This window comes from Melozone crissalis, unplaced genomic scaffold (genome assembly GCF_028551555.1).
Source record: "Melozone crissalis strain CALT ecotype California unplaced genomic scaffold, PUWL_Pcris_2 ptg000023l_1, whole genome shotgun sequence".
Lineage (NCBI taxonomy): Eukaryota > Metazoa > Chordata > Aves > Passeriformes > Passerellidae > Melozone > Melozone crissalis.
In genome coordinates, this window is record NW_026535801.1 from 30,088,125 (window position 1) to 30,105,227 (window position 17,103).

Consider the following 17,103-nt stretch of genomic DNA (forward strand, 5'->3'; position numbering starts at 1 on the left):
CTGCCTTTGCACTCCTGGTTATTACAATATTTCAATGTGCTTATCACCCCCTGGAACAGAAGACACTCTTGGTTTCATGCAAGCTGTGAAACTAAAATGCAGTGATGAAGGACAACAGAACTGCCAGTAGAACTCAGACTGCTCTGATTATTGGTGCATCTTGTCGAGAGCCTCCATCGGTGCAAATATGTGAGAACTTTCACAAAACACATTCAGTTAAACAGAAGAACCATTACCAAGAGCAAAGAAAGTTGAAAAATGGTAATTTCTTTAATAACCTGTCATTAATTATAAATTTAAGACACAGTTGTTTGCATAAGCAAACTCTGAATGGACAGCCTCACATTTTCTTTCCAAACAGTGAGCTCTAGACACAAGTTATAAAATTAACTGAAGATTGTGGACTATTGTAGCTGTGTCACAGCACGGGCACTTGTGAGCACAAAGTCAAGGATATCTTCCTATGTCCCTTGATGGCTAAACCACAGGGACAGGATTTGTGAACAGAGTCCTTGCCTAGGAAAGCCTGAAACAGTCTAGGATGGACCAAGTCAGGGCAGCAGACCCAGCAGAAGCTCCACCTCAAAAGTTTTTGAGAAAAATATGGCTACAGGCATAACAATTTTAAGTCTGTTTCTGTTTCTTCAGGCTTGGCCTTTGCCTTGGCTGCTTCTTTGGTCCCTGCACAGCGTTCTTACCGCTGGCAGAGGGAAGCCTGAGTGTTACTTCATCGTCCTCTGTGTCATCATCCATCCGAGCAGCTTTCCGGCGCTCGAGCACTGCTGGAGTACACACTGGAGTAGGATCCTGAAGAGATCAGAAAAACAGGATTCACAGCAAAGCCATCTGCCAGAAAAAGCTGCCCCTGTGGTACCACAAGACACCTCAGTTCAGCTCTTCTTGAAAAAATTGCTTACATTTTATAACTAGCTACTTTTGTAGACATTATTTCTTTGGACAGAAGCGTCACCTTCAAAGAAGTGTATGTGAAAGGCAAATGGAAATTAATTCACATTTTTTAACGTGTTGTTATGCACATTTGCTTTCTAAACCTTGTATTTCCTGACTCAAAGCACCATGAAAGTCAAGTGGAACATAATAAGGGCAACGAGGTGGGGGATGAGGGAGTGAGACTGGCGTACAGAAATGCCTCATTCCATTTTACAACAGAGCTGAAACATCCCAGCTTTGTTACCTCAGTAAGCCCTCAGAACTCAGTTGACAGAATGTATAAGTTATCCTGTCTGCCTCACAACCAGCCATGCCCCAATTATCACAAGTAAACCCCAAATAAATCCCCCAATTATCACAAGTAAACCCAGCAATAATAAAAATTCCCAAACACTCAACACCGCAACTCACAACAATGATGGAACAGAAGAGGAATATTCATGTCTTAGACTTTTTAGACTGCCAATATCCCAAATCTCAGTCCTGATGACCTGAACTTCCTTTTCATCCTACTGCTACTTTTACCTGGTATTAAACACCAAATTCTGTGCCTGGAGAGCACGGGGTAGGAGGGACAATACAGATGGAAATGGGGACAGACAGTTGTGGATTGTATCAACAATTCAACTCCCTTTCTAGCAAAACAGGATGGCACTGAAACATGGTCCAACAGAAGGACTCCATCAAGGAGACCATGTCATCCCACGGTAAAGCACAGGTGCAGGGGTGTACAGGTGCCCCAGCACCCTGCAGTACCAAGGGAGTGCTGGACAGCAGAGGCAGACAGCACTGAGGGACAGGCACTGCTGGTTACAGCGTGCTGAGCAGAAGCCTCTGCTACTGAATACTCTCACAGGAGAAGGAACCACGAGGATTCTATCACCCTCCCCAGTTCAAGAGTGTAAATACATCTCAAAGGAGCTACTTCCGGCACAAACATCTCTCAGGCAAACAATGTTAAGGCTTTTGTGTGTTGAAATCAGCATTAAGGTGCCAGCTGAAGACTTCAAACACCTGCCCCCATGTGAATGGTGGTACTGGACACCACCAGGACTGGTCTGTCTTACCTGGCTGCTCAAAGAAATGTTCAGATTTGCTTTCTTGGATGTTTTAACTTTTTTCCTCTTTTTGGAAAGCGCCTGTGCAGCCTAGGAAGAAAGACAGATCAGGTGGATCACTACACACTTGTGTGAAGATGCAGTCACTGAACACTTCATAGATTTGTTTCGTAACTACAAAGTCTTTGTTACAGCAAATAGGTTTAAAGAAACAAACTGAATGACACAGAGGTGATCTGGTTTGAACAGAAACACCAAAAGCAACACAAGAAAATGTGCTACTCTGCATTTATAGAACATTCCATGTTAAACAGCATTAACTGCTCACAACTCAAGTACCTGACCCAAGCACTCTGCAGAGGAACATGCACAGGCTGTGGACAGAAGTTCTGGTCTTGGGACCTGCCTCCAAACCCCCACTCTGCCAAAGCCCCTCTGCTCTTTGGTCATCTGCACTCCAGTATTAAACCACAGAATATGCAACTGTTTGTACCAACAGAACAAAAGGAACATCTGCCCTTTGCTGTTACCTACTATTTCTCTACAAGTAAACACGCAGGCACATGGAGTGCAGCCCAGCAACAGCACCACACCGAATTCCTGGGGCTTCCATACAATTCCTAACACAGGTGAGCCTCCCTGGGGCTCCAGCTCTTTTGCCAGTCCCACACAAAACACATTATTTCCATGCATTCAGCACAACTCTAGACACACATCTTGCTTAAAACACTCACTGAAACAATGCCAAACTTACAAATCCTGGGAAGTCATAGTCCAGCCCCTTCTCAGCCAGCTTCTTCCGTAAGAGCCTCTCCTTCCTCAGCAGGCGCTGCGTCATCCTGGCCTTCTCCAGCAGGGAGCGCACGCGGTTGTAGCGCCGCACGGCCGGCTGCGAGGGCTGCCGAAACATCCTGTCACAGCCTTGGAACAGGCTCTCGTGGACCTTCTCGGGAGGCACGAACTGACCTGCAGCAAGCACAGCACAGGGGTTACAGCACGGCTCCCCTTCCTGCCAAGGGCACTCACACAGCACAGCTCACAGCCACAACACTGTGCTGCCCAGCGAGTCAGGAACAAAGAAACCAACACTGCACCCTCAGCCGGCCAGGGAAATGGGGGGGTGGGTGTGTAGGGGCATAGAATACAAGAAAACAGTGTGAAAAATATTACTTTCTACCCTAAAGATAGTGTAGAAAGTAATCTTACCCCTAAGGAGTTGCAGCTGGGCCAATTATCAAAGATTAGGAGCAGGCCTGACTTTACCAGGCCACAGCTGTAAGCAATGAGAAGAAGATGCTATAAAAGAGTGGGGTGGCTGGGTGAGAGGGGAGCTGCAGTCAGTGGCTGCTTTGTGAAGGAGAAAGAGGCAGTGCTCTGAGGAGCTGCCCATAAGAAACACCAAGAAGGTATGGAACTTTTGTGATAGGAGACAGCAATGTGGAACTCTTGCAATGACAACGTGGGTGGATGGATAAAACACTTTAACAGTTTCATCCAGAAAGATCAGGCAAAATTGTTTTACAGCAACACATCAACTGATAATCCTTTACAAAGAAAGTGTTACTGCTACCATGACTGAGAAACTCAGTGATTTCATCAATCTTTTACTCAAAGCCTCTTTTTGTCCATCCTCACAGACAACTGCAGCAGCTGCAAATGCCAAGGATTGTCCATGTGAAAGGAATTATCTCTACAGCAAACTCAACTTTGTCCTGAGATTTCGTGTTACACAGTCACTAGGAGCAACATCAGCCCAGAGGAAAAACCAGCACTAGTGACCAAAAGCCTGCTGAGCATGTTCTTTACACATGATTAAAAATTTTACACATGATGAAAAGCTCAGCCCCACAGAAAATACTTCTGGGACAAAGCTTCATTAAAAAACCCCTAAAATTCTATGCACAGTTGAAAAAGATAAATGAAATGAAATAACCACAAGTTTCCTTTGCATGCTAGAGAACTTAAACTCAGCTTATACTTACACTTCAGCAGTCTCTCAGAGAACAGGTAGTTGTTCATTGTGTCTGCAACAATCTTGGCCACATCATCAGACTCAAACTCCATAAATGCATAGCCTTTGCTGGCTCCAGTCTGTGAGTGACAAGGGAGAAACATCAAACAGTGCTTTGGTACCTGAAGGCCTCTATTAAAATTATTTTATTCTTCTAAAGTCATAGCCCATTCTCAGCTAATAACAGCTAAATTCACAAAGGTCACTGAAACTGTGAGAAATGCAATTTAGTCCTGAAAGACAGATTTAGTCCTAAATTGGTATCATGTTATTTGTAAAATATATATTTGCACACAAAAACTGCTCACAGGTACCTACTTGCCAAAAAAACCCCAAAGCTGCCCTGCGTTGCTGCTGTTCCACTGTTCCATGCTTATACAGTAATCTTAAAATGTGACACCAAACCCAGAAATGAGAAAATATTAGCTTTATCCAACACGGCAAGTAAGTTAATATAGAATCGTGGCACTTCAGTTGTACCCTGAACTGGTGCACTCTGGCACTTCCCACTGGAGTGAATTTACTCACGGAAAAAAGGACAAGAGCCGTGCCCCAGCCGCCGCCTGGCAGTCGGGGACAGTCCCGGGCCCTGCCGCTCCCACGAGGGGCTCCCGAGAGCCTCAGGGCGCAGCGGCCCCTGCGCGTTCCGAGGGCCCTCGCTGGGCACGGGGGAGCCCCGGCGGTCACGGAGCCGGCCCGGCCTGGGGCGCTCGGCCCCATCACGGCCCCGCACAGTCCGCTCCTCACCTTCTTGCTCCGGGAGAGCCGCAGCCGCGTCACCGTGCCGAACTGCCCGAAGTACTCGCGGAGCTGCGGCTCGCAGAGACCCCGCGGGAGATGCCCCACGAACACCACGCCGGGCGTCAGCTCCTCCTGCGGGCACAGAGACCGCGTCAGCCCGGGCCGGGACTCGCCAGGCCCTCGCCCCCGCCCCCGCCGGGCCGCCCCGCTCACCTTGGTCGTCCGCTTGGTGCGGGCGCGCTGCACCTTCTGCTGGAACTGGCGCTGCAGCCGCGGCTCCAGCGCCAGGAGCGGCGCCGCCCTCACGGCCGCGGCCGACGCGGGCACCTCCGCCGCCATGGCCTCCCCCGCCGCCATGCTGCCTCCGCGCGGCCGCCGGAAGTGCGTCACTGCCCTCGCGCCGGCGCCGCGCGGCCAGACGCCGTCTCCTGGCAACGGGGCGGACGGGCCCTCGCGCGGCCACACCGGGCCCGGCCCCGCCGCACCGGGAGGGCGGCCTGGGACACGGACACCGCCGGGGCGGCAAACTCCCGCCCTGGGAGCGGCCAGCTGCATCCCCGGGGCGAGCAGCACTCTCTGGGTACCCTCCCAGCCGCCCCCAAGTCCATTGCTGGCTGCTCCGGCCGCTCAGGCGGTGCTCCGGGCAGCCCGGCGCGGCGCTGCAGGCGGGGCGGAGCAGGCGCGCGCCGGCGGCGCGGAAGGCCCCGTGGGCGGGAAGCGGCGGCACCATGTCGGTGAGCGAGATGTTCGCGGCGCTGCAGGGAGCGCTCGGCCAGGACCAGGACATCCGAGAGGTGCCGGGGCGGGCGGGACGGGAACGGGACCGGGGCGGTGCCGGGGCGGTGCCGGGGCCGTGCCGGGGCCGTGGCTCGGCTGACGGCGCGCTGTGCCCGCAGGAGATCCGGAAGGTGGTGCAGGCGCTGGAGCAGACGGCGCGGGAGATCCTGACGCTGCTGCAGGGCGTGCACCAGGGGCCCGGCTTCCAGCACAGTGAGTCCCGCGGAGAACAGCTGGGGGCGGGAGCACGCAGGTGCCCTGCCCCGGGGCCCCTTCTCCAGGCTCCAGTCTCTCCCGGGGCCTTCAGCGTGGGTTTCCCGGAGGCATCTGGGGAGAGGAGAGCGCAGCTGGGAGGTTTCAAGCCGGACAAGCAGTAAAGCTGCCGTTCAGCGTTATGGACACCGTTCTGTCCCTTTCTCCCTCCCTAGCGTGGTGCTTTTCTGTCTTGGTATAGAGCAGTGTGTTCTTTTCCAGGTGTTCACGTCCTGGGCCGCTGAGTTGGCTCTTAGGTCTCCCTGTAAGTGATTGGTGCAGAAATTGTGTTATCATGTCTTGTTGGGCCTTTGATCAGTCTCATCTCTTCGCCCCACGCCCCAAAAAGCTGTGTTCCTGAGCGCTGAGGGGGTATTCAGGATGGGCTGGGATGAGGGGAACACACTTCAATCTTGTTTGTACAAACACATTCTCTCTGTATGTATAAAATCCGCTTAATGCGGCAAAATGTAAAAAGAATTTGCAAGGGCTGAAACAGCAGGACCTGCCCTTGATGTCTGCTTGAGTGACAGCAGGAATTGTTCTGCTGCTTTGGAGGTTTGGGCTGTCATCAACCTGGTTCCAGGTTTCTCAGGTGTTGGACAGAATGTTTCTGGGCCAGCCCATTTCCTCCAGGCCACGAGAGCAGCTCTGCAGGCCCAGGTGTCAGATCTGCTCTTTCTGCCCCTTCCTTTCTCAGTTTACTGGTGACACTACTGGAATAAACTCAAATATGTCCCTTAAGAGCTGGATTTTTGCCAGTCAATTAATATCTTGTAAGAAGAAGTAACCATTCTGACTTTGCTCTTGAGAGGAATTTGTGCAGGCCATGCTGTGAAGGGAAACAGGAGCAGCCTCCCCGGGTGCTGAGTTACTCCCTTGCAGAGCTGATGGATTGTTTTCAGCCTGATGAGGCTCCCCAGCACACTGGGGCTGGGCTGGAGGCCTGGCCTTCCTCTGGCCTCAGAGAGGGTCTGTGCTCAGCAATGAGCAGCACCTGAGCTTTGCGCTGTGCAGGCAAGTACAAGTTCCATCTGCTGGGAAACCTGGCAGTGCTGGAAATCAGAACTGCTGAGTGGTTATTTGCACAGACTCAGTTCTCTAAGCTGGGAACATCCATGGTCATTGTGTGGGGAACAACTTCAGGTATGTAGTTGTAGAGGCCCATCTTCAACTCAGTGTATTTTCACTTGATTTTTCATTCCTGGAGAGAGCTGGTCCTGGAACTTGAGGAGTCTGAGAAGAGATTTGGAATAATTAAAGAAAAAAAAGGACAAAACCAACGAAAAAATGGAAAACAAACAAACAAAAAAAAAATCAAACCAAAAAACCACAAACAAATAAACAATCAGGCAAAAACCCCAAAGCCTCATCTTATAATTTTTGCAAAAATAATGCCTTATAGGTCAAGAGTTAACTTGTGATAGCAGACCTGTGAATTTGTCATCAAATTCAGCTCTGCTAGTAAAACCTTGGGATAGTTGGGAGTTTGATGGAGGACAGCTTCCTGTACCAGCCAGTGGCTTTTAAAATGTCATCTCCCAGAGGCGTTCTTGGTGCTTGTCCCAGCTGGAGCTGGAGAGCTGCTGGGAGGGCTGGGCAGGGCAGCGTGTGCTGCATCTGCTGTGGCCTGGTGGCAGGCAGGGTGACAGGCAGGGCCACCACAGCCCCAGAGACAACTCTGTCCTTGCTCTTGAGGCTGCAGAACATCACAGGTGGCACCTGTGCAAGGGTAGTTTGAATCTGGGGTTGTGTGTTTGTGTCACTGGGCATTGTCTGAGCCTTTACAGTAAGGATTATTTCTCTTTGTCACAGGTGCCTCTGCAAAACCCAAACCTGAATGTGTTCCTTACTCTGTTCCTCCAGCCACACAATGCTCACCTGACAGAGCTGTAGCTCTCAGTGAGCTTCACACAGCTCTTTCATCCTGACTGCCACATGGAGCACTCCCACATGCTGCTTCCTGAAGCTTTCCTTTTTTGCATGTCATTCTCCTCTCTTTTATTTTTTAAACAGAAACTATGTGTTATTAACAGAAGTTTTATAATCACACTTGAGTGACTCCTCGTGGGTGTTGTTTGCTAAAAACCAGCACAGCTTTCAGATGTAGCTTTTGTGAATAGTCCTGGCCTCTGCACATGGAGATGCAGGAGGGCTGCCAGGTTGATTTTGTGCTGTGTGAGGGCTGCAGGGACGCTGTGGCCGCCGGCACTGCAGGCACATCGGGGCTGTAACTCTGTCAGCGAACGGGAGGTGGCAGTGGCTGCTGCAGGAACAGGAGATCATTCCTCTGCAGAGCTGCAACCCAGGCTCTGCAAATACATCGTAAAAAGCAGGAAATACAGTTTCCTGAAGGGATGTTGCACCTCATGTAGCCAAATTCTGATGGATTAGAAAAAAAAATAGGATAAGATTTTAATACAGAGAAAGCAAAGTTTCTTTTCCTTTGACTGTGAGAGTTGCCTGGCAGCAGTGCTTGGTGTGTGCTTCCTTTGGAGCCAGCTGCTGTGTGCAGTGCTGTTCCATGGCTTGGGATCTGGCTGTTGCTGGGACATCTTGGCTCAAGTTCCAAACCAAGGCCCAGAGCAGATCAGACTGCCTGGAATTCCAGAGTCTTTCTGCTTTACCTCTGTGGCTCATGGTGCCACCAGGAATACTTCTCAGGTTGATTCCAAGTGTCAGTAGCCTATCTTGAGCAAGAAAGAAGTGTAAATAGCACTGTTCACACTGGGAAACTCTGTTTACAAACCTCTGCTGCCTGTCAAATACCCATTTCCTGAGTGTATTCATTCCCCAAATGCTGTGCTGTTTCTTTTTCAGTTCCAAAGAAGTGTCAGAAGGCTCGTGAGCACTTTGGTACAGTGAGGACACAGATGGAGTCCCTGAAGACCAAGTTTCCTGCTGATCAGTATTACAGGTGTGCAGGATCACACACAGCCAGACACAGATATGTATGGGAATTGCTTGGCATTGCAATAATTGCTTCCAATTACTGCTTTGGAATAATGATGTAAAGGTTGATGGGCTGAGTGCTTCTTTCTCTTTGAAAAGTAAATCATGGTAGACAAGTGTGAGGTTTTTATCAGCATAGATAAAAAACGCTTTTGCTCTAACACTTTAACTTTTCACCAAAAATACTCAGTATTGAACTATTTTTTCTAGAAATTTTCTTTAAAAAGCAAAAGGGGAGCTTAAGAAGTTGGAGCTGCCCTTGTATCTGGGAGCAGGGCATTTGCTGCTCCATTAATTTCAGTTAAGTTGTTCAGTTTGGGGCGTTCCTGGAAGCAGAGCTCTAAATCTGTCATGAAATGGCTGTTTGGTTCTGCAGACACTAAATGAAGTTGTCACCTTTGTGTTCTGTTGCTGCCAGAAGGGGACAGTGCCTGGCAAGAACATTTCAAAGAACAAGAATCTTGTCAGTTCAGATCTGCTGAGGGAAAGCTCTGGCTGTCTGTGGGCAACACAGCCTGGAAAAGTGTGGGAGCTGAGGAGGTGTGTGAGAGGGGTGAGCAAATGTCAGTGTCTGGTGTGGTAACCTGGGTGAGGAGTTCTGGAGTACCAAGGAGATGTCTTTTAGCTGGTGTCATTGTGATAAACCAAAAATACTGCAAAGTGCACGTGTTAAGGCAGAAAACACAACACACACAGAATGTGTGCGTGTTGCCTAACGCTCCAGTAATAAACATTCATTATTTATACCTGGCCCTGGTGTTTCTCCTGCAGGTTTCATGAGCACTGGAGGTTTGTGCTGCAGCGGCTGGTGTTCCTGGCAGCATTTGTAGTCTACTTGGAGTCAGAAACATTAGTGACCCGAGAAGCTGTTGCAGAAATACTTGGGAGTAAGTTAATGTTATAGGAAGAAAACAATAACAAAAAGCTTGTGGCCTTAGACATTGTAGTTTTCAGAGGTACAGGGAAATAGCAGAACTTAATTTCTTCCTGAGAAACCAGTTCCAGAGTTTATCTGGTATTTGATTTCATTATATAAACAACAAATTCTCAGAAGTTGACGGAAATTGGCAAACCTAATGTTAACTGAAGTACTTAGTCATTAATAAGTTCTTCATCAATGAAGGTCATTCATTCAAAGTGTGTAAATGCACCAAAAGCATAAAACATAAGCATAAGATGAGAGCTTGTTTCTCTAACTTCTTGCTATTGGTATTTAAAAAGTGTGTAAAACAGACTAAATTCTTTGCCATAAAAGAATTGTATCTTCACAGAGCAAAAGATTTGGAAAAAATAAGGAAAATACATCCTGTATTTTGATGTAAATCCAGTTACTCTGTTCGATGTACAGTTGAGGATGTACAAGATGCTGAATCAAGAACAGAGTGGCTCTAATTACATCACATACAGGAAAAGGCTGACTTTTATTTTGTAATAGTATTTCATAAATTTGATATTTCAAATTAGCACCAGTAAACAAATGCAATTTAAGGTGGCTGGGTTTGCTCATGCTCAGCACCACCTCATCACTGCTCTGTTTTTGTCTCAGTTGAAGCTGATCGAGAACGGGGCTTTCACCTGGACATTGAAGATTATCTTTCTGGTGTATTAACTCTGGCCAGTGAGCTGGTAAGAAAGATATGCATGCATGTGTTTGGTTTGAAACTGACCTTGAAAACAGAAGTAATGTGTTTTTTAGCTTTATCAAGTTGTTCCTGGCAGTTATGATACACAATACCTTGATCTGAACTTGTTCAGAGGCAAGATGCTTCTCTGCATGGTCCTCAGTGATACTTCTAAGATTTAAACTTCAATTTTGATTTGACTGAAAATCCAGAACTATGCTCAACAAAAAGGTAGATCTAAGTACAAATAATCTGACTGCCAGGACCACAAGTGCTTCGTTTGGTACAGTGACTGGTGGGGACTGTGATGTGATGTGGGTGCTGTGCTCTCTGCTGTCTCCTCTGGCAGGCCAGGCTGGCAGTGAACAGTGTCACAGCTGGGGACTATTCTCGCCCTCTGCGCATCTCGACCTTTATCAACGAGCTGGATTCTGGCTTCCGCCTCCTCAACCTGAAGAACGACTCCCTGAGGAAGCGCTACGATGGCCTGAAATACGATGTCAAGAAAATCGAGGAGGTGGTTTATGACTTGTCCATCAGAGGACTCAACAAGGAGGCGACAGTTGGTGCAGGCGGGGAGAAGTGAAGGATGCTCCTGGCACAGCATCATCGATTACCTCAGATGGTTGCCAATTTAGGAAGTACCTAGAGAAACCTTCCTACAGTAGTTTAGAAGAACTGCAGCTCAAAGCTGCTCTCTATTTTCTTACAAAAGGTGTAGTACAGGTGTTAGATGTTTTGTAAAATCATGTCTAGATTAGGACAGGAGACTGTTTCCAGTGGAATTCCTCTGTCAAACACACGGTGCTGTTCTCTGCACAGCAGCAATAGTAGTCAGTAACTCCCATTAGTTCTGTAGTGTTGCTTCCCTGCTGTCAGGGAAGTGCTGTGGCTCTCTGCTCACACACCCTCAGAGGTGTGTGCACAGCACTGAGCTCAGTGCAGACATGTGGGATCTTTAAAGAAACACAGTGTGTAAATAATGACTTTTTTTTAAAGACACTTTTTTTTTCTTTTTGTTTCTTAAATTTTCACCTATGTAAGTTGAACAAATTTGCATAACTGTTTATGAACCAGATCTCTTTTTTTAACGGTTTCTCATAATGTACACCCTGTAATTGAGAAATTAGTGAAAATACTCCTGAGAATTCCTCTATTGGAACTGGTGTCTTGCACCCCAGTGTCTCTGTCTCTCTCTCTCTCTCTGTCTCGTATTTTTTTCTTTCCACCATCATTTCAGTTACCAGGGAGAGCAAGGTTTTCTTAGGTACCTGCTTTCTCTGTCTGGTATTTGTTTTAGTGGCATGAGTTAATGCAGAGTTTAAAATTATGATTTGCCTTGAGAACTCTGTAACCAATTTTTATGTTTTTTTAGCTTCCAAGTTTTCTGAATAGAGAAGTGTAAACTGACAAACCGCAGGTGGTGTCTGAGTTGTAACAACCTGTCCAGGCCACAACTGTACCTGTATCCTGGGATTAAAAACCAAAAAACACCACAAAACTATAGTTTGTGTAGTAAAATGTTTGTATCTCCAGAAATGAGGAGGTTACTGCTTTCAGGTAAGTGTGTAAGATGTTTGCAAACACCAACAGCCTCTTTCATGCGTGTAAACGGACAGACTCATGCCTCCCCATGTGTTTGTTCTCTTGTCCTAAATGACTTTGAGTTTTGCCATTCTCCTACTTCTGGTGATGCAGGAGGGTGAAGGAGAACAGCTGACTTAGGAGGAGGAGGAATACTTCAGAGGATGAATGGGAACGGTCAAGTTTATGCAGAGTTTGTTTGCGTTTCAGTTTCTTAGTGAAGATTTACCACTGAGTTAGGGGGTTTTGTTTTTTGGAAGAAAATGGTTTCTTGGTTATTTTGGCCAATAAAAGCTGTTCTTTGATTATGGCCACTTGGTACCTCTGCCTGTTGTCTGATCATCTGCTGTTACTTGCTGCCCTTGCTGGGAACCTGTTCTGGAATACCAGCATTTCAGTTCATCCTTCAGCTGTCCTTGGGCAATAATGGAGTTCCTCCCCTTGGTGTAGTTGTTCAGTGGCACACTTCTAAACGCTGCCAAGTGCAAGGTCAAGCTGCAAACAGATTTCATAGCTTTTTTTAATTTATTTTTTTTAACTTCGGGCAATTTCACCAAGTAAAACAAGAGAGCTATGCAGCTTGTCCTTACTGAGCCAAGAAGTGGCAAGACTATTTTAAGTGCATCTCATAATCTTTCATGTTTGTCCTCATCCTTTGTATCTTATGTCACTTTAACACGGGGAGATGGCACTATTCCCCTTTCACAGCTGAAGAAAATGAGGGTGTAACTTCCTGAGCCCTGTGGCAATGTAACAGCTTTCACAGTATTTGTTCTTGCCCTGTGCCAGTGTTTGCTCATTTCCTGACTTAATGCTGTGGCAGTGAGAGGAAGGAAGGAGCTTAAGCCAGTTTTACTGCCCAAACCAGAGATGGGGGGTGAACCAACACCCTAAGGCTGTGCAGACACAGCTGTGCACTTCAAGGTCACACAGGAAATTTGTGGGAGCAGGAGGCTAGAGGAGGGTTACCTGAGCATCAGTTTGGTGTGCCTTAGCTTAGAGGACTCCTGGCTTGTGGGACTGGAATGTGAGGCCATGTGGCAGGGCAGCTGCTGGTTAAGGCTTTGCACTGACTTGCATCCCAGGTGCTCCAGTTGCCTCTGGTCGTGCAGCAGGTCTGCTTCCTGACAGGGGATGCTGTGTGCCTGACACAGCTGTTCACTAGATCCCACATCTGCCAGCTCTTGCTGCTGGGTTCTGAGAGCTGCTGGAGATGCAGCAGTGCTGTGCCACACATACAGGTGCCATGGGAGGGACAACTGGAAGAGCAAGGTAATTACTTGGGGCTTACAGAGGTGCAAGGTCCTTCTGTCTAAGGCTCTGTGAAGAGCAAGTGCCCAAGAAAGAAACACTCAGTGATGTCTTCTTGGAGGGTGTTTAGCAAACATCTCCTTTTTTCCCGTTTTTAAGTCTTGGGGAGAGCCTGGCATCACCCTCTGGAAAAGCACTGTTTGCAAGAGCCAGGCTGCACAGCTCATTCCCAGCATGGGTCTGAAGAAGGGAGAAGAAAACGACTCCCTAGGCAGCAGCAGGGGAAGATGGGGATGCTTTTGTAGCTTCCTCTGCACTGCAGTAGCCTGTAGGACCTTGTGACCTTAAAAGGAATCTGCACATTTCTCTGATCCTAAATGGCAAGTTGTGTTCCTGTCCCAGAGCTGGGAGTAGAGGGAAGAAGGGAAAACCCAGAAGGACTTGAGTAGGGAAGGGGGAGCAGAGAATGGCCACGGACTGCAGAAGCTTGATGGCTCATGGTGAATCAGATGCACTTGAACACTGAACCAGTGACTCCTGTTGGTGCTGAATGGACGGTGCAGAGTGTGCTGGCAGCTGGGAGGGGAGTGAGTCAGTGCAGGAGCACTGGAGAGGCTGACTCAACACCCAGCACGGCTGTTCACCGAGCCACTTCAGCCTCGAGTGTGTCCCTGGGAGTGCTCTCTTGGATCGTCTTTGTATTCGCTAACTTGTTTGTTTGGATTTTTCACATCTTGATGTCATTTCTGTGGGATTGCTTTATTTCAGTAAAAAGGGTACTTAAATAGTTGATTAATGACTCTTTATTTATAGCCCTGCCTGTTGAAGCCCAGCAGATCAATGAAAGTGCTGACCTGAAACAGTTTGGGAAGCAGGGGTGAGCAGGATGCACAATAGACCTTGGGGCTGGCTCTTGAACTGGGCTCTGCCTGCTGGAATTGATTAAGTGCAGCCAGCCCAGCCACCACTTTAAACTGGTGCTTGTCAGAGGTCACCTTATCACCTCCAGGCTGCCCCTTCCTGGTGCCAGCAAACCAGGTGTCTGTGCAGTGAGCTGGATCAAGGAACTGATTTAGCTGAAGCAATCTTTATTTTTCAGCAGTGTTTGCTCCTGACCTGGTGCATCACACAGTTCCCCTCCATGCTGTGCCAGTGTGCTGGAAGGAGGCTTCTTCCTCTCCCTGCAGTGCCAGCTTTCAGTATTCTCTGAGCTGTAACACTGTGTGGTAAATTGTTAGATTTTTCTTAACTGCTTCTCGTTTTGAGAGGATTGCTAAGGATTTTCTCTCTGAACTAATAATTTGCCTTCATTTCACTGCAAAGTGAATGAGCTGCAGAGCTTCACCCAGGTTTTTCAGCCAGCAAGCTCATTACACACCAAGGCAATTAAGGGGAGCAGAAAGTGAGCATGGATGATGCTGGGGGTTTGTGTGTGGATCCTGACCTGTCATCTGCAGTCCATCTTCTCTTGTTCAAGTACTGTCACAGGATGCAGCTCTACTAAGGAGATCTGCACTGGATGTAGGGTACAGCTCTACAAAAGAGTCTAGGGGTTGTTCAGAGTCTCCTCTCTGCTGAATTCATGGAGTGCTGTGAATTGAGTGTTTGGATTTCAAAAGGAAGACTCCTATCTGTTTTGTATCTCCTGTCTGTGTGTTGTGGGTCAGGCATGAATTAGGTAAGATGGATATGTCCTTGCAGGTTTCACTGCCTGTTTATTGTCACTTCAAACTGGCACTTCTGGTTTGCATTGGTTGGTCAGCACTGGAGGCTTGCCCTGCCCAAGGAGAACATGGCTGTTTGAAAACCAGCCCTTTCTTGAAAGGAGGAATACACTCCTTGTCTGAGTGCTTGTTCACCTGCACATTCACACTGTGGGTGTACAAACACCTAACCTGGGGAAAATGTAGGACCTTGAGCTCTGCAAGGTGCTCTGCTCCCCTGGAAGTCCTCCCAGGGATGTGGCTCTGGCACTGCAAGGGAAGTTCCTGTCCTAGGAGGGAAGGGTTCAAGCCACCTGGGCCTCCACTGCAAACAAATGCTTTGCCTGATTCCATGCAGAGGACCTTCCCTGAGAGGGCTGTGAGCAGGCTGGGTCTTCTCAGTTGCAGCTGAGAAGATCTGAGGGATGCAAAGGCTGCACTGGTGGAGATCATACTGGGGCAGGATTTGAGCTGGAAATTATTATCATGTTAATCCTTGCTAATGGATCTAGAGCCTAATGCCATCTTCTCTTCCAATCATCTTCTAATGCCATCAACTCTATCCAGCTGTGTAACTGCTCCCAGTCAACCTGGGCAGAGACCAGTGCTGGAGGATGCTCTGCCTGTGTTCTGATTGCCCCAAAGTGTTCCATCTCTGCTGAAGAACAGGAACTCTGTTCCTATCACTCAACCTTTCCCTCATGTTGTAGAAAGGTTTCCCTCAGGGGACCACCTTCAACTTCCCAGGGGAGGTGTATTCTTTTCTAATGACTGCCCTTAGGGCTTGCCTGGAGTATTTAGACTGTACAGTGTTACTGTCAAAACTTCCTTTTTTCTTCTTTGCTTGTACCTATGTCTGGTCAGATTACTCCTCTGCAGCAGCATGTGAGAAATACAGCAGTTCCTTCATCTGCCTGATCAGTAAGACATTTTGCTCCTTCATACTCCACTGTAGTGACAGGTCACTCTATGACAGTGAGAGCTTTGAATATTTATCTGATCTCTGGGAGGAGTTTCCTCTCTTGCTTTCAGTTCCAGGTTTTCCAGTTTCAAGTCAGAGAATGTCAGCCTAGTTCCAGCTAAATCTTACCCAATTCCCCAGCACCCACATAAGAGGAGACATCACAAAATGGGAGTTACTACAGCTGCCTCATCCATGAGCCCTGAAGATCTCTGACATGGTGCTAGAAGATTTAAACTTTTATCCCTTTGAACATGTCAGGGACAAGCAAGACAGTGCAAGATTCACCAAAATCTCCTGTTGGGAGAAAAAAAAATATTTCTGGGACTTCTGTTGCATTATAAATTCACATGCAGCAAGTCAGGAGATCCGAGATGATCTCAGAGCTTTTTTTCAGGATTTGGTGTATGCTGAGGTCAATCTCAGTATCCAATGACAACTGCTTGCTGCCAGACCAAAGCTGGTCTCAGATGTATCTCACATCCCTCTCAGATGTGTTCTTGATCAAACAGTGAGACCCACACTGAGCACCCCTTCCCCCTCTGCACTTCCTTTAATGACAACCAGGAAAGTGTGAGGACACCTAAAGGAGAGGATCTCTATTCACTAAAGCAGAGGTGTCTGGTCTCTGAAGTATTTGCTCTTCATCTCCACATGTCTTCTTCAGGCTTTCCCACCCAGCCTCGTGACTCATAAAGGAGCTTTTCTTTCTTTCCTTGGGACCTGAGCTCACAGAGGACTCTCAGTCCAGTGTTTTGTCATCTTCTGTGTCTGCCTTCAGAACTCAAAACTGCACGGACTCCAAAAATAAAGACTGGCTTTTGTTGTTTTCCTGGTAAATGACCAGTAAGGCTTATACAAAATGATTTCTAAAGGTCATGTATGAGTTCTGGTAAATCAAGGGAGTAACCAACTTTTTCTTTTTCCCCCTGACAAGGGGTACTTCCAGAAAGGTCTGCTTGTACTTCTTGTGTAAGTTTGGTGGGCAGGAGTCTTGAAAAGTAATCTTAGTATTGTCAGTCATGACAATGAAAGGCATAAAAATATTACAGAGACCTAGGAGGACGGCCAGCTTGGAACAAATAATTGCTTTCTTGGCTTGCAGACAACCCCTGTTCCAAGTACCCGGGGTTATAATAGCATTTTGTCAGTTTGATAATCAGAAATGGAAAAATACAGCACAACTAATCTCCAAGGCTGCCAAGTAAGATGTGTACATGTGATACTGAAAGACCTGGAA

The 17,103-nt window shown here is 47.7% G+C and overlaps 2 protein-coding genes across 2 annotated transcripts; one reads left to right on the top strand and one right to left on the bottom strand.

Moving 5' to 3' along the window:
- Positions 1 to 251: 251 nt before the first annotated feature.
- On the bottom strand, positions 252 to 5,123 carry NIFK (nucleolar protein interacting with the FHA domain of MKI67). The gene is given in 7 exon segments (XM_054278136.1): positions 252 to 660; positions 663 to 807; positions 2,019 to 2,099; positions 2,764 to 2,975; positions 3,992 to 4,100; positions 4,768 to 4,893; positions 4,975 to 5,123. Coding segments are annotated over 7 exon segments (870 nt in total). The 5' UTR covers positions 5,119 to 5,123; the 3' UTR covers positions 252 to 607.
- Positions 5,124 to 5,462: 339 nt separating this feature from the next.
- Positions 5,463 to 12,258, top strand: TSN (translin). The gene is made up of 6 exons (XM_054277894.1): positions 5,463 to 5,555; positions 5,658 to 5,751; positions 8,611 to 8,707; positions 9,514 to 9,629; positions 10,289 to 10,368; positions 10,714 to 12,258. The coding sequence occupies exons 1-6, from the start codon at positions 5,490 to 5,492 to the stop codon at positions 10,948 to 10,950; spliced, it is 690 nt and encodes a 229-aa protein (XP_054133869.1). The 5' UTR covers positions 5,463 to 5,489; the 3' UTR covers positions 10,951 to 12,258.
- Positions 12,259 to 17,103: the final 4,845 nt, after the last annotated feature.

Excerpts from the sequence above, each read along its gene's own strand:
- TSN (XM_054277894.1), top strand. The coding sequence starts at position 5,490 with ATGTCGGTGAGCGAGATGTTCGCGGCGCTGCAGGGAGCGCTCGGCCAG. Across the intron at positions 8,708-9,513 it reads CCTGCTGATCAGTATTACAG|GTTTCATGAGCACTGGAGGT; the intron begins GTGTGCAGGATC and ends TTTCTCCTGCAG. Across the intron at positions 9,630-10,288 it reads TGTTGCAGAAATACTTGGGA|TTGAAGCTGATCGAGAACGG; the intron begins GTAAGTTAATGT and ends TTTTTGTCTCAG.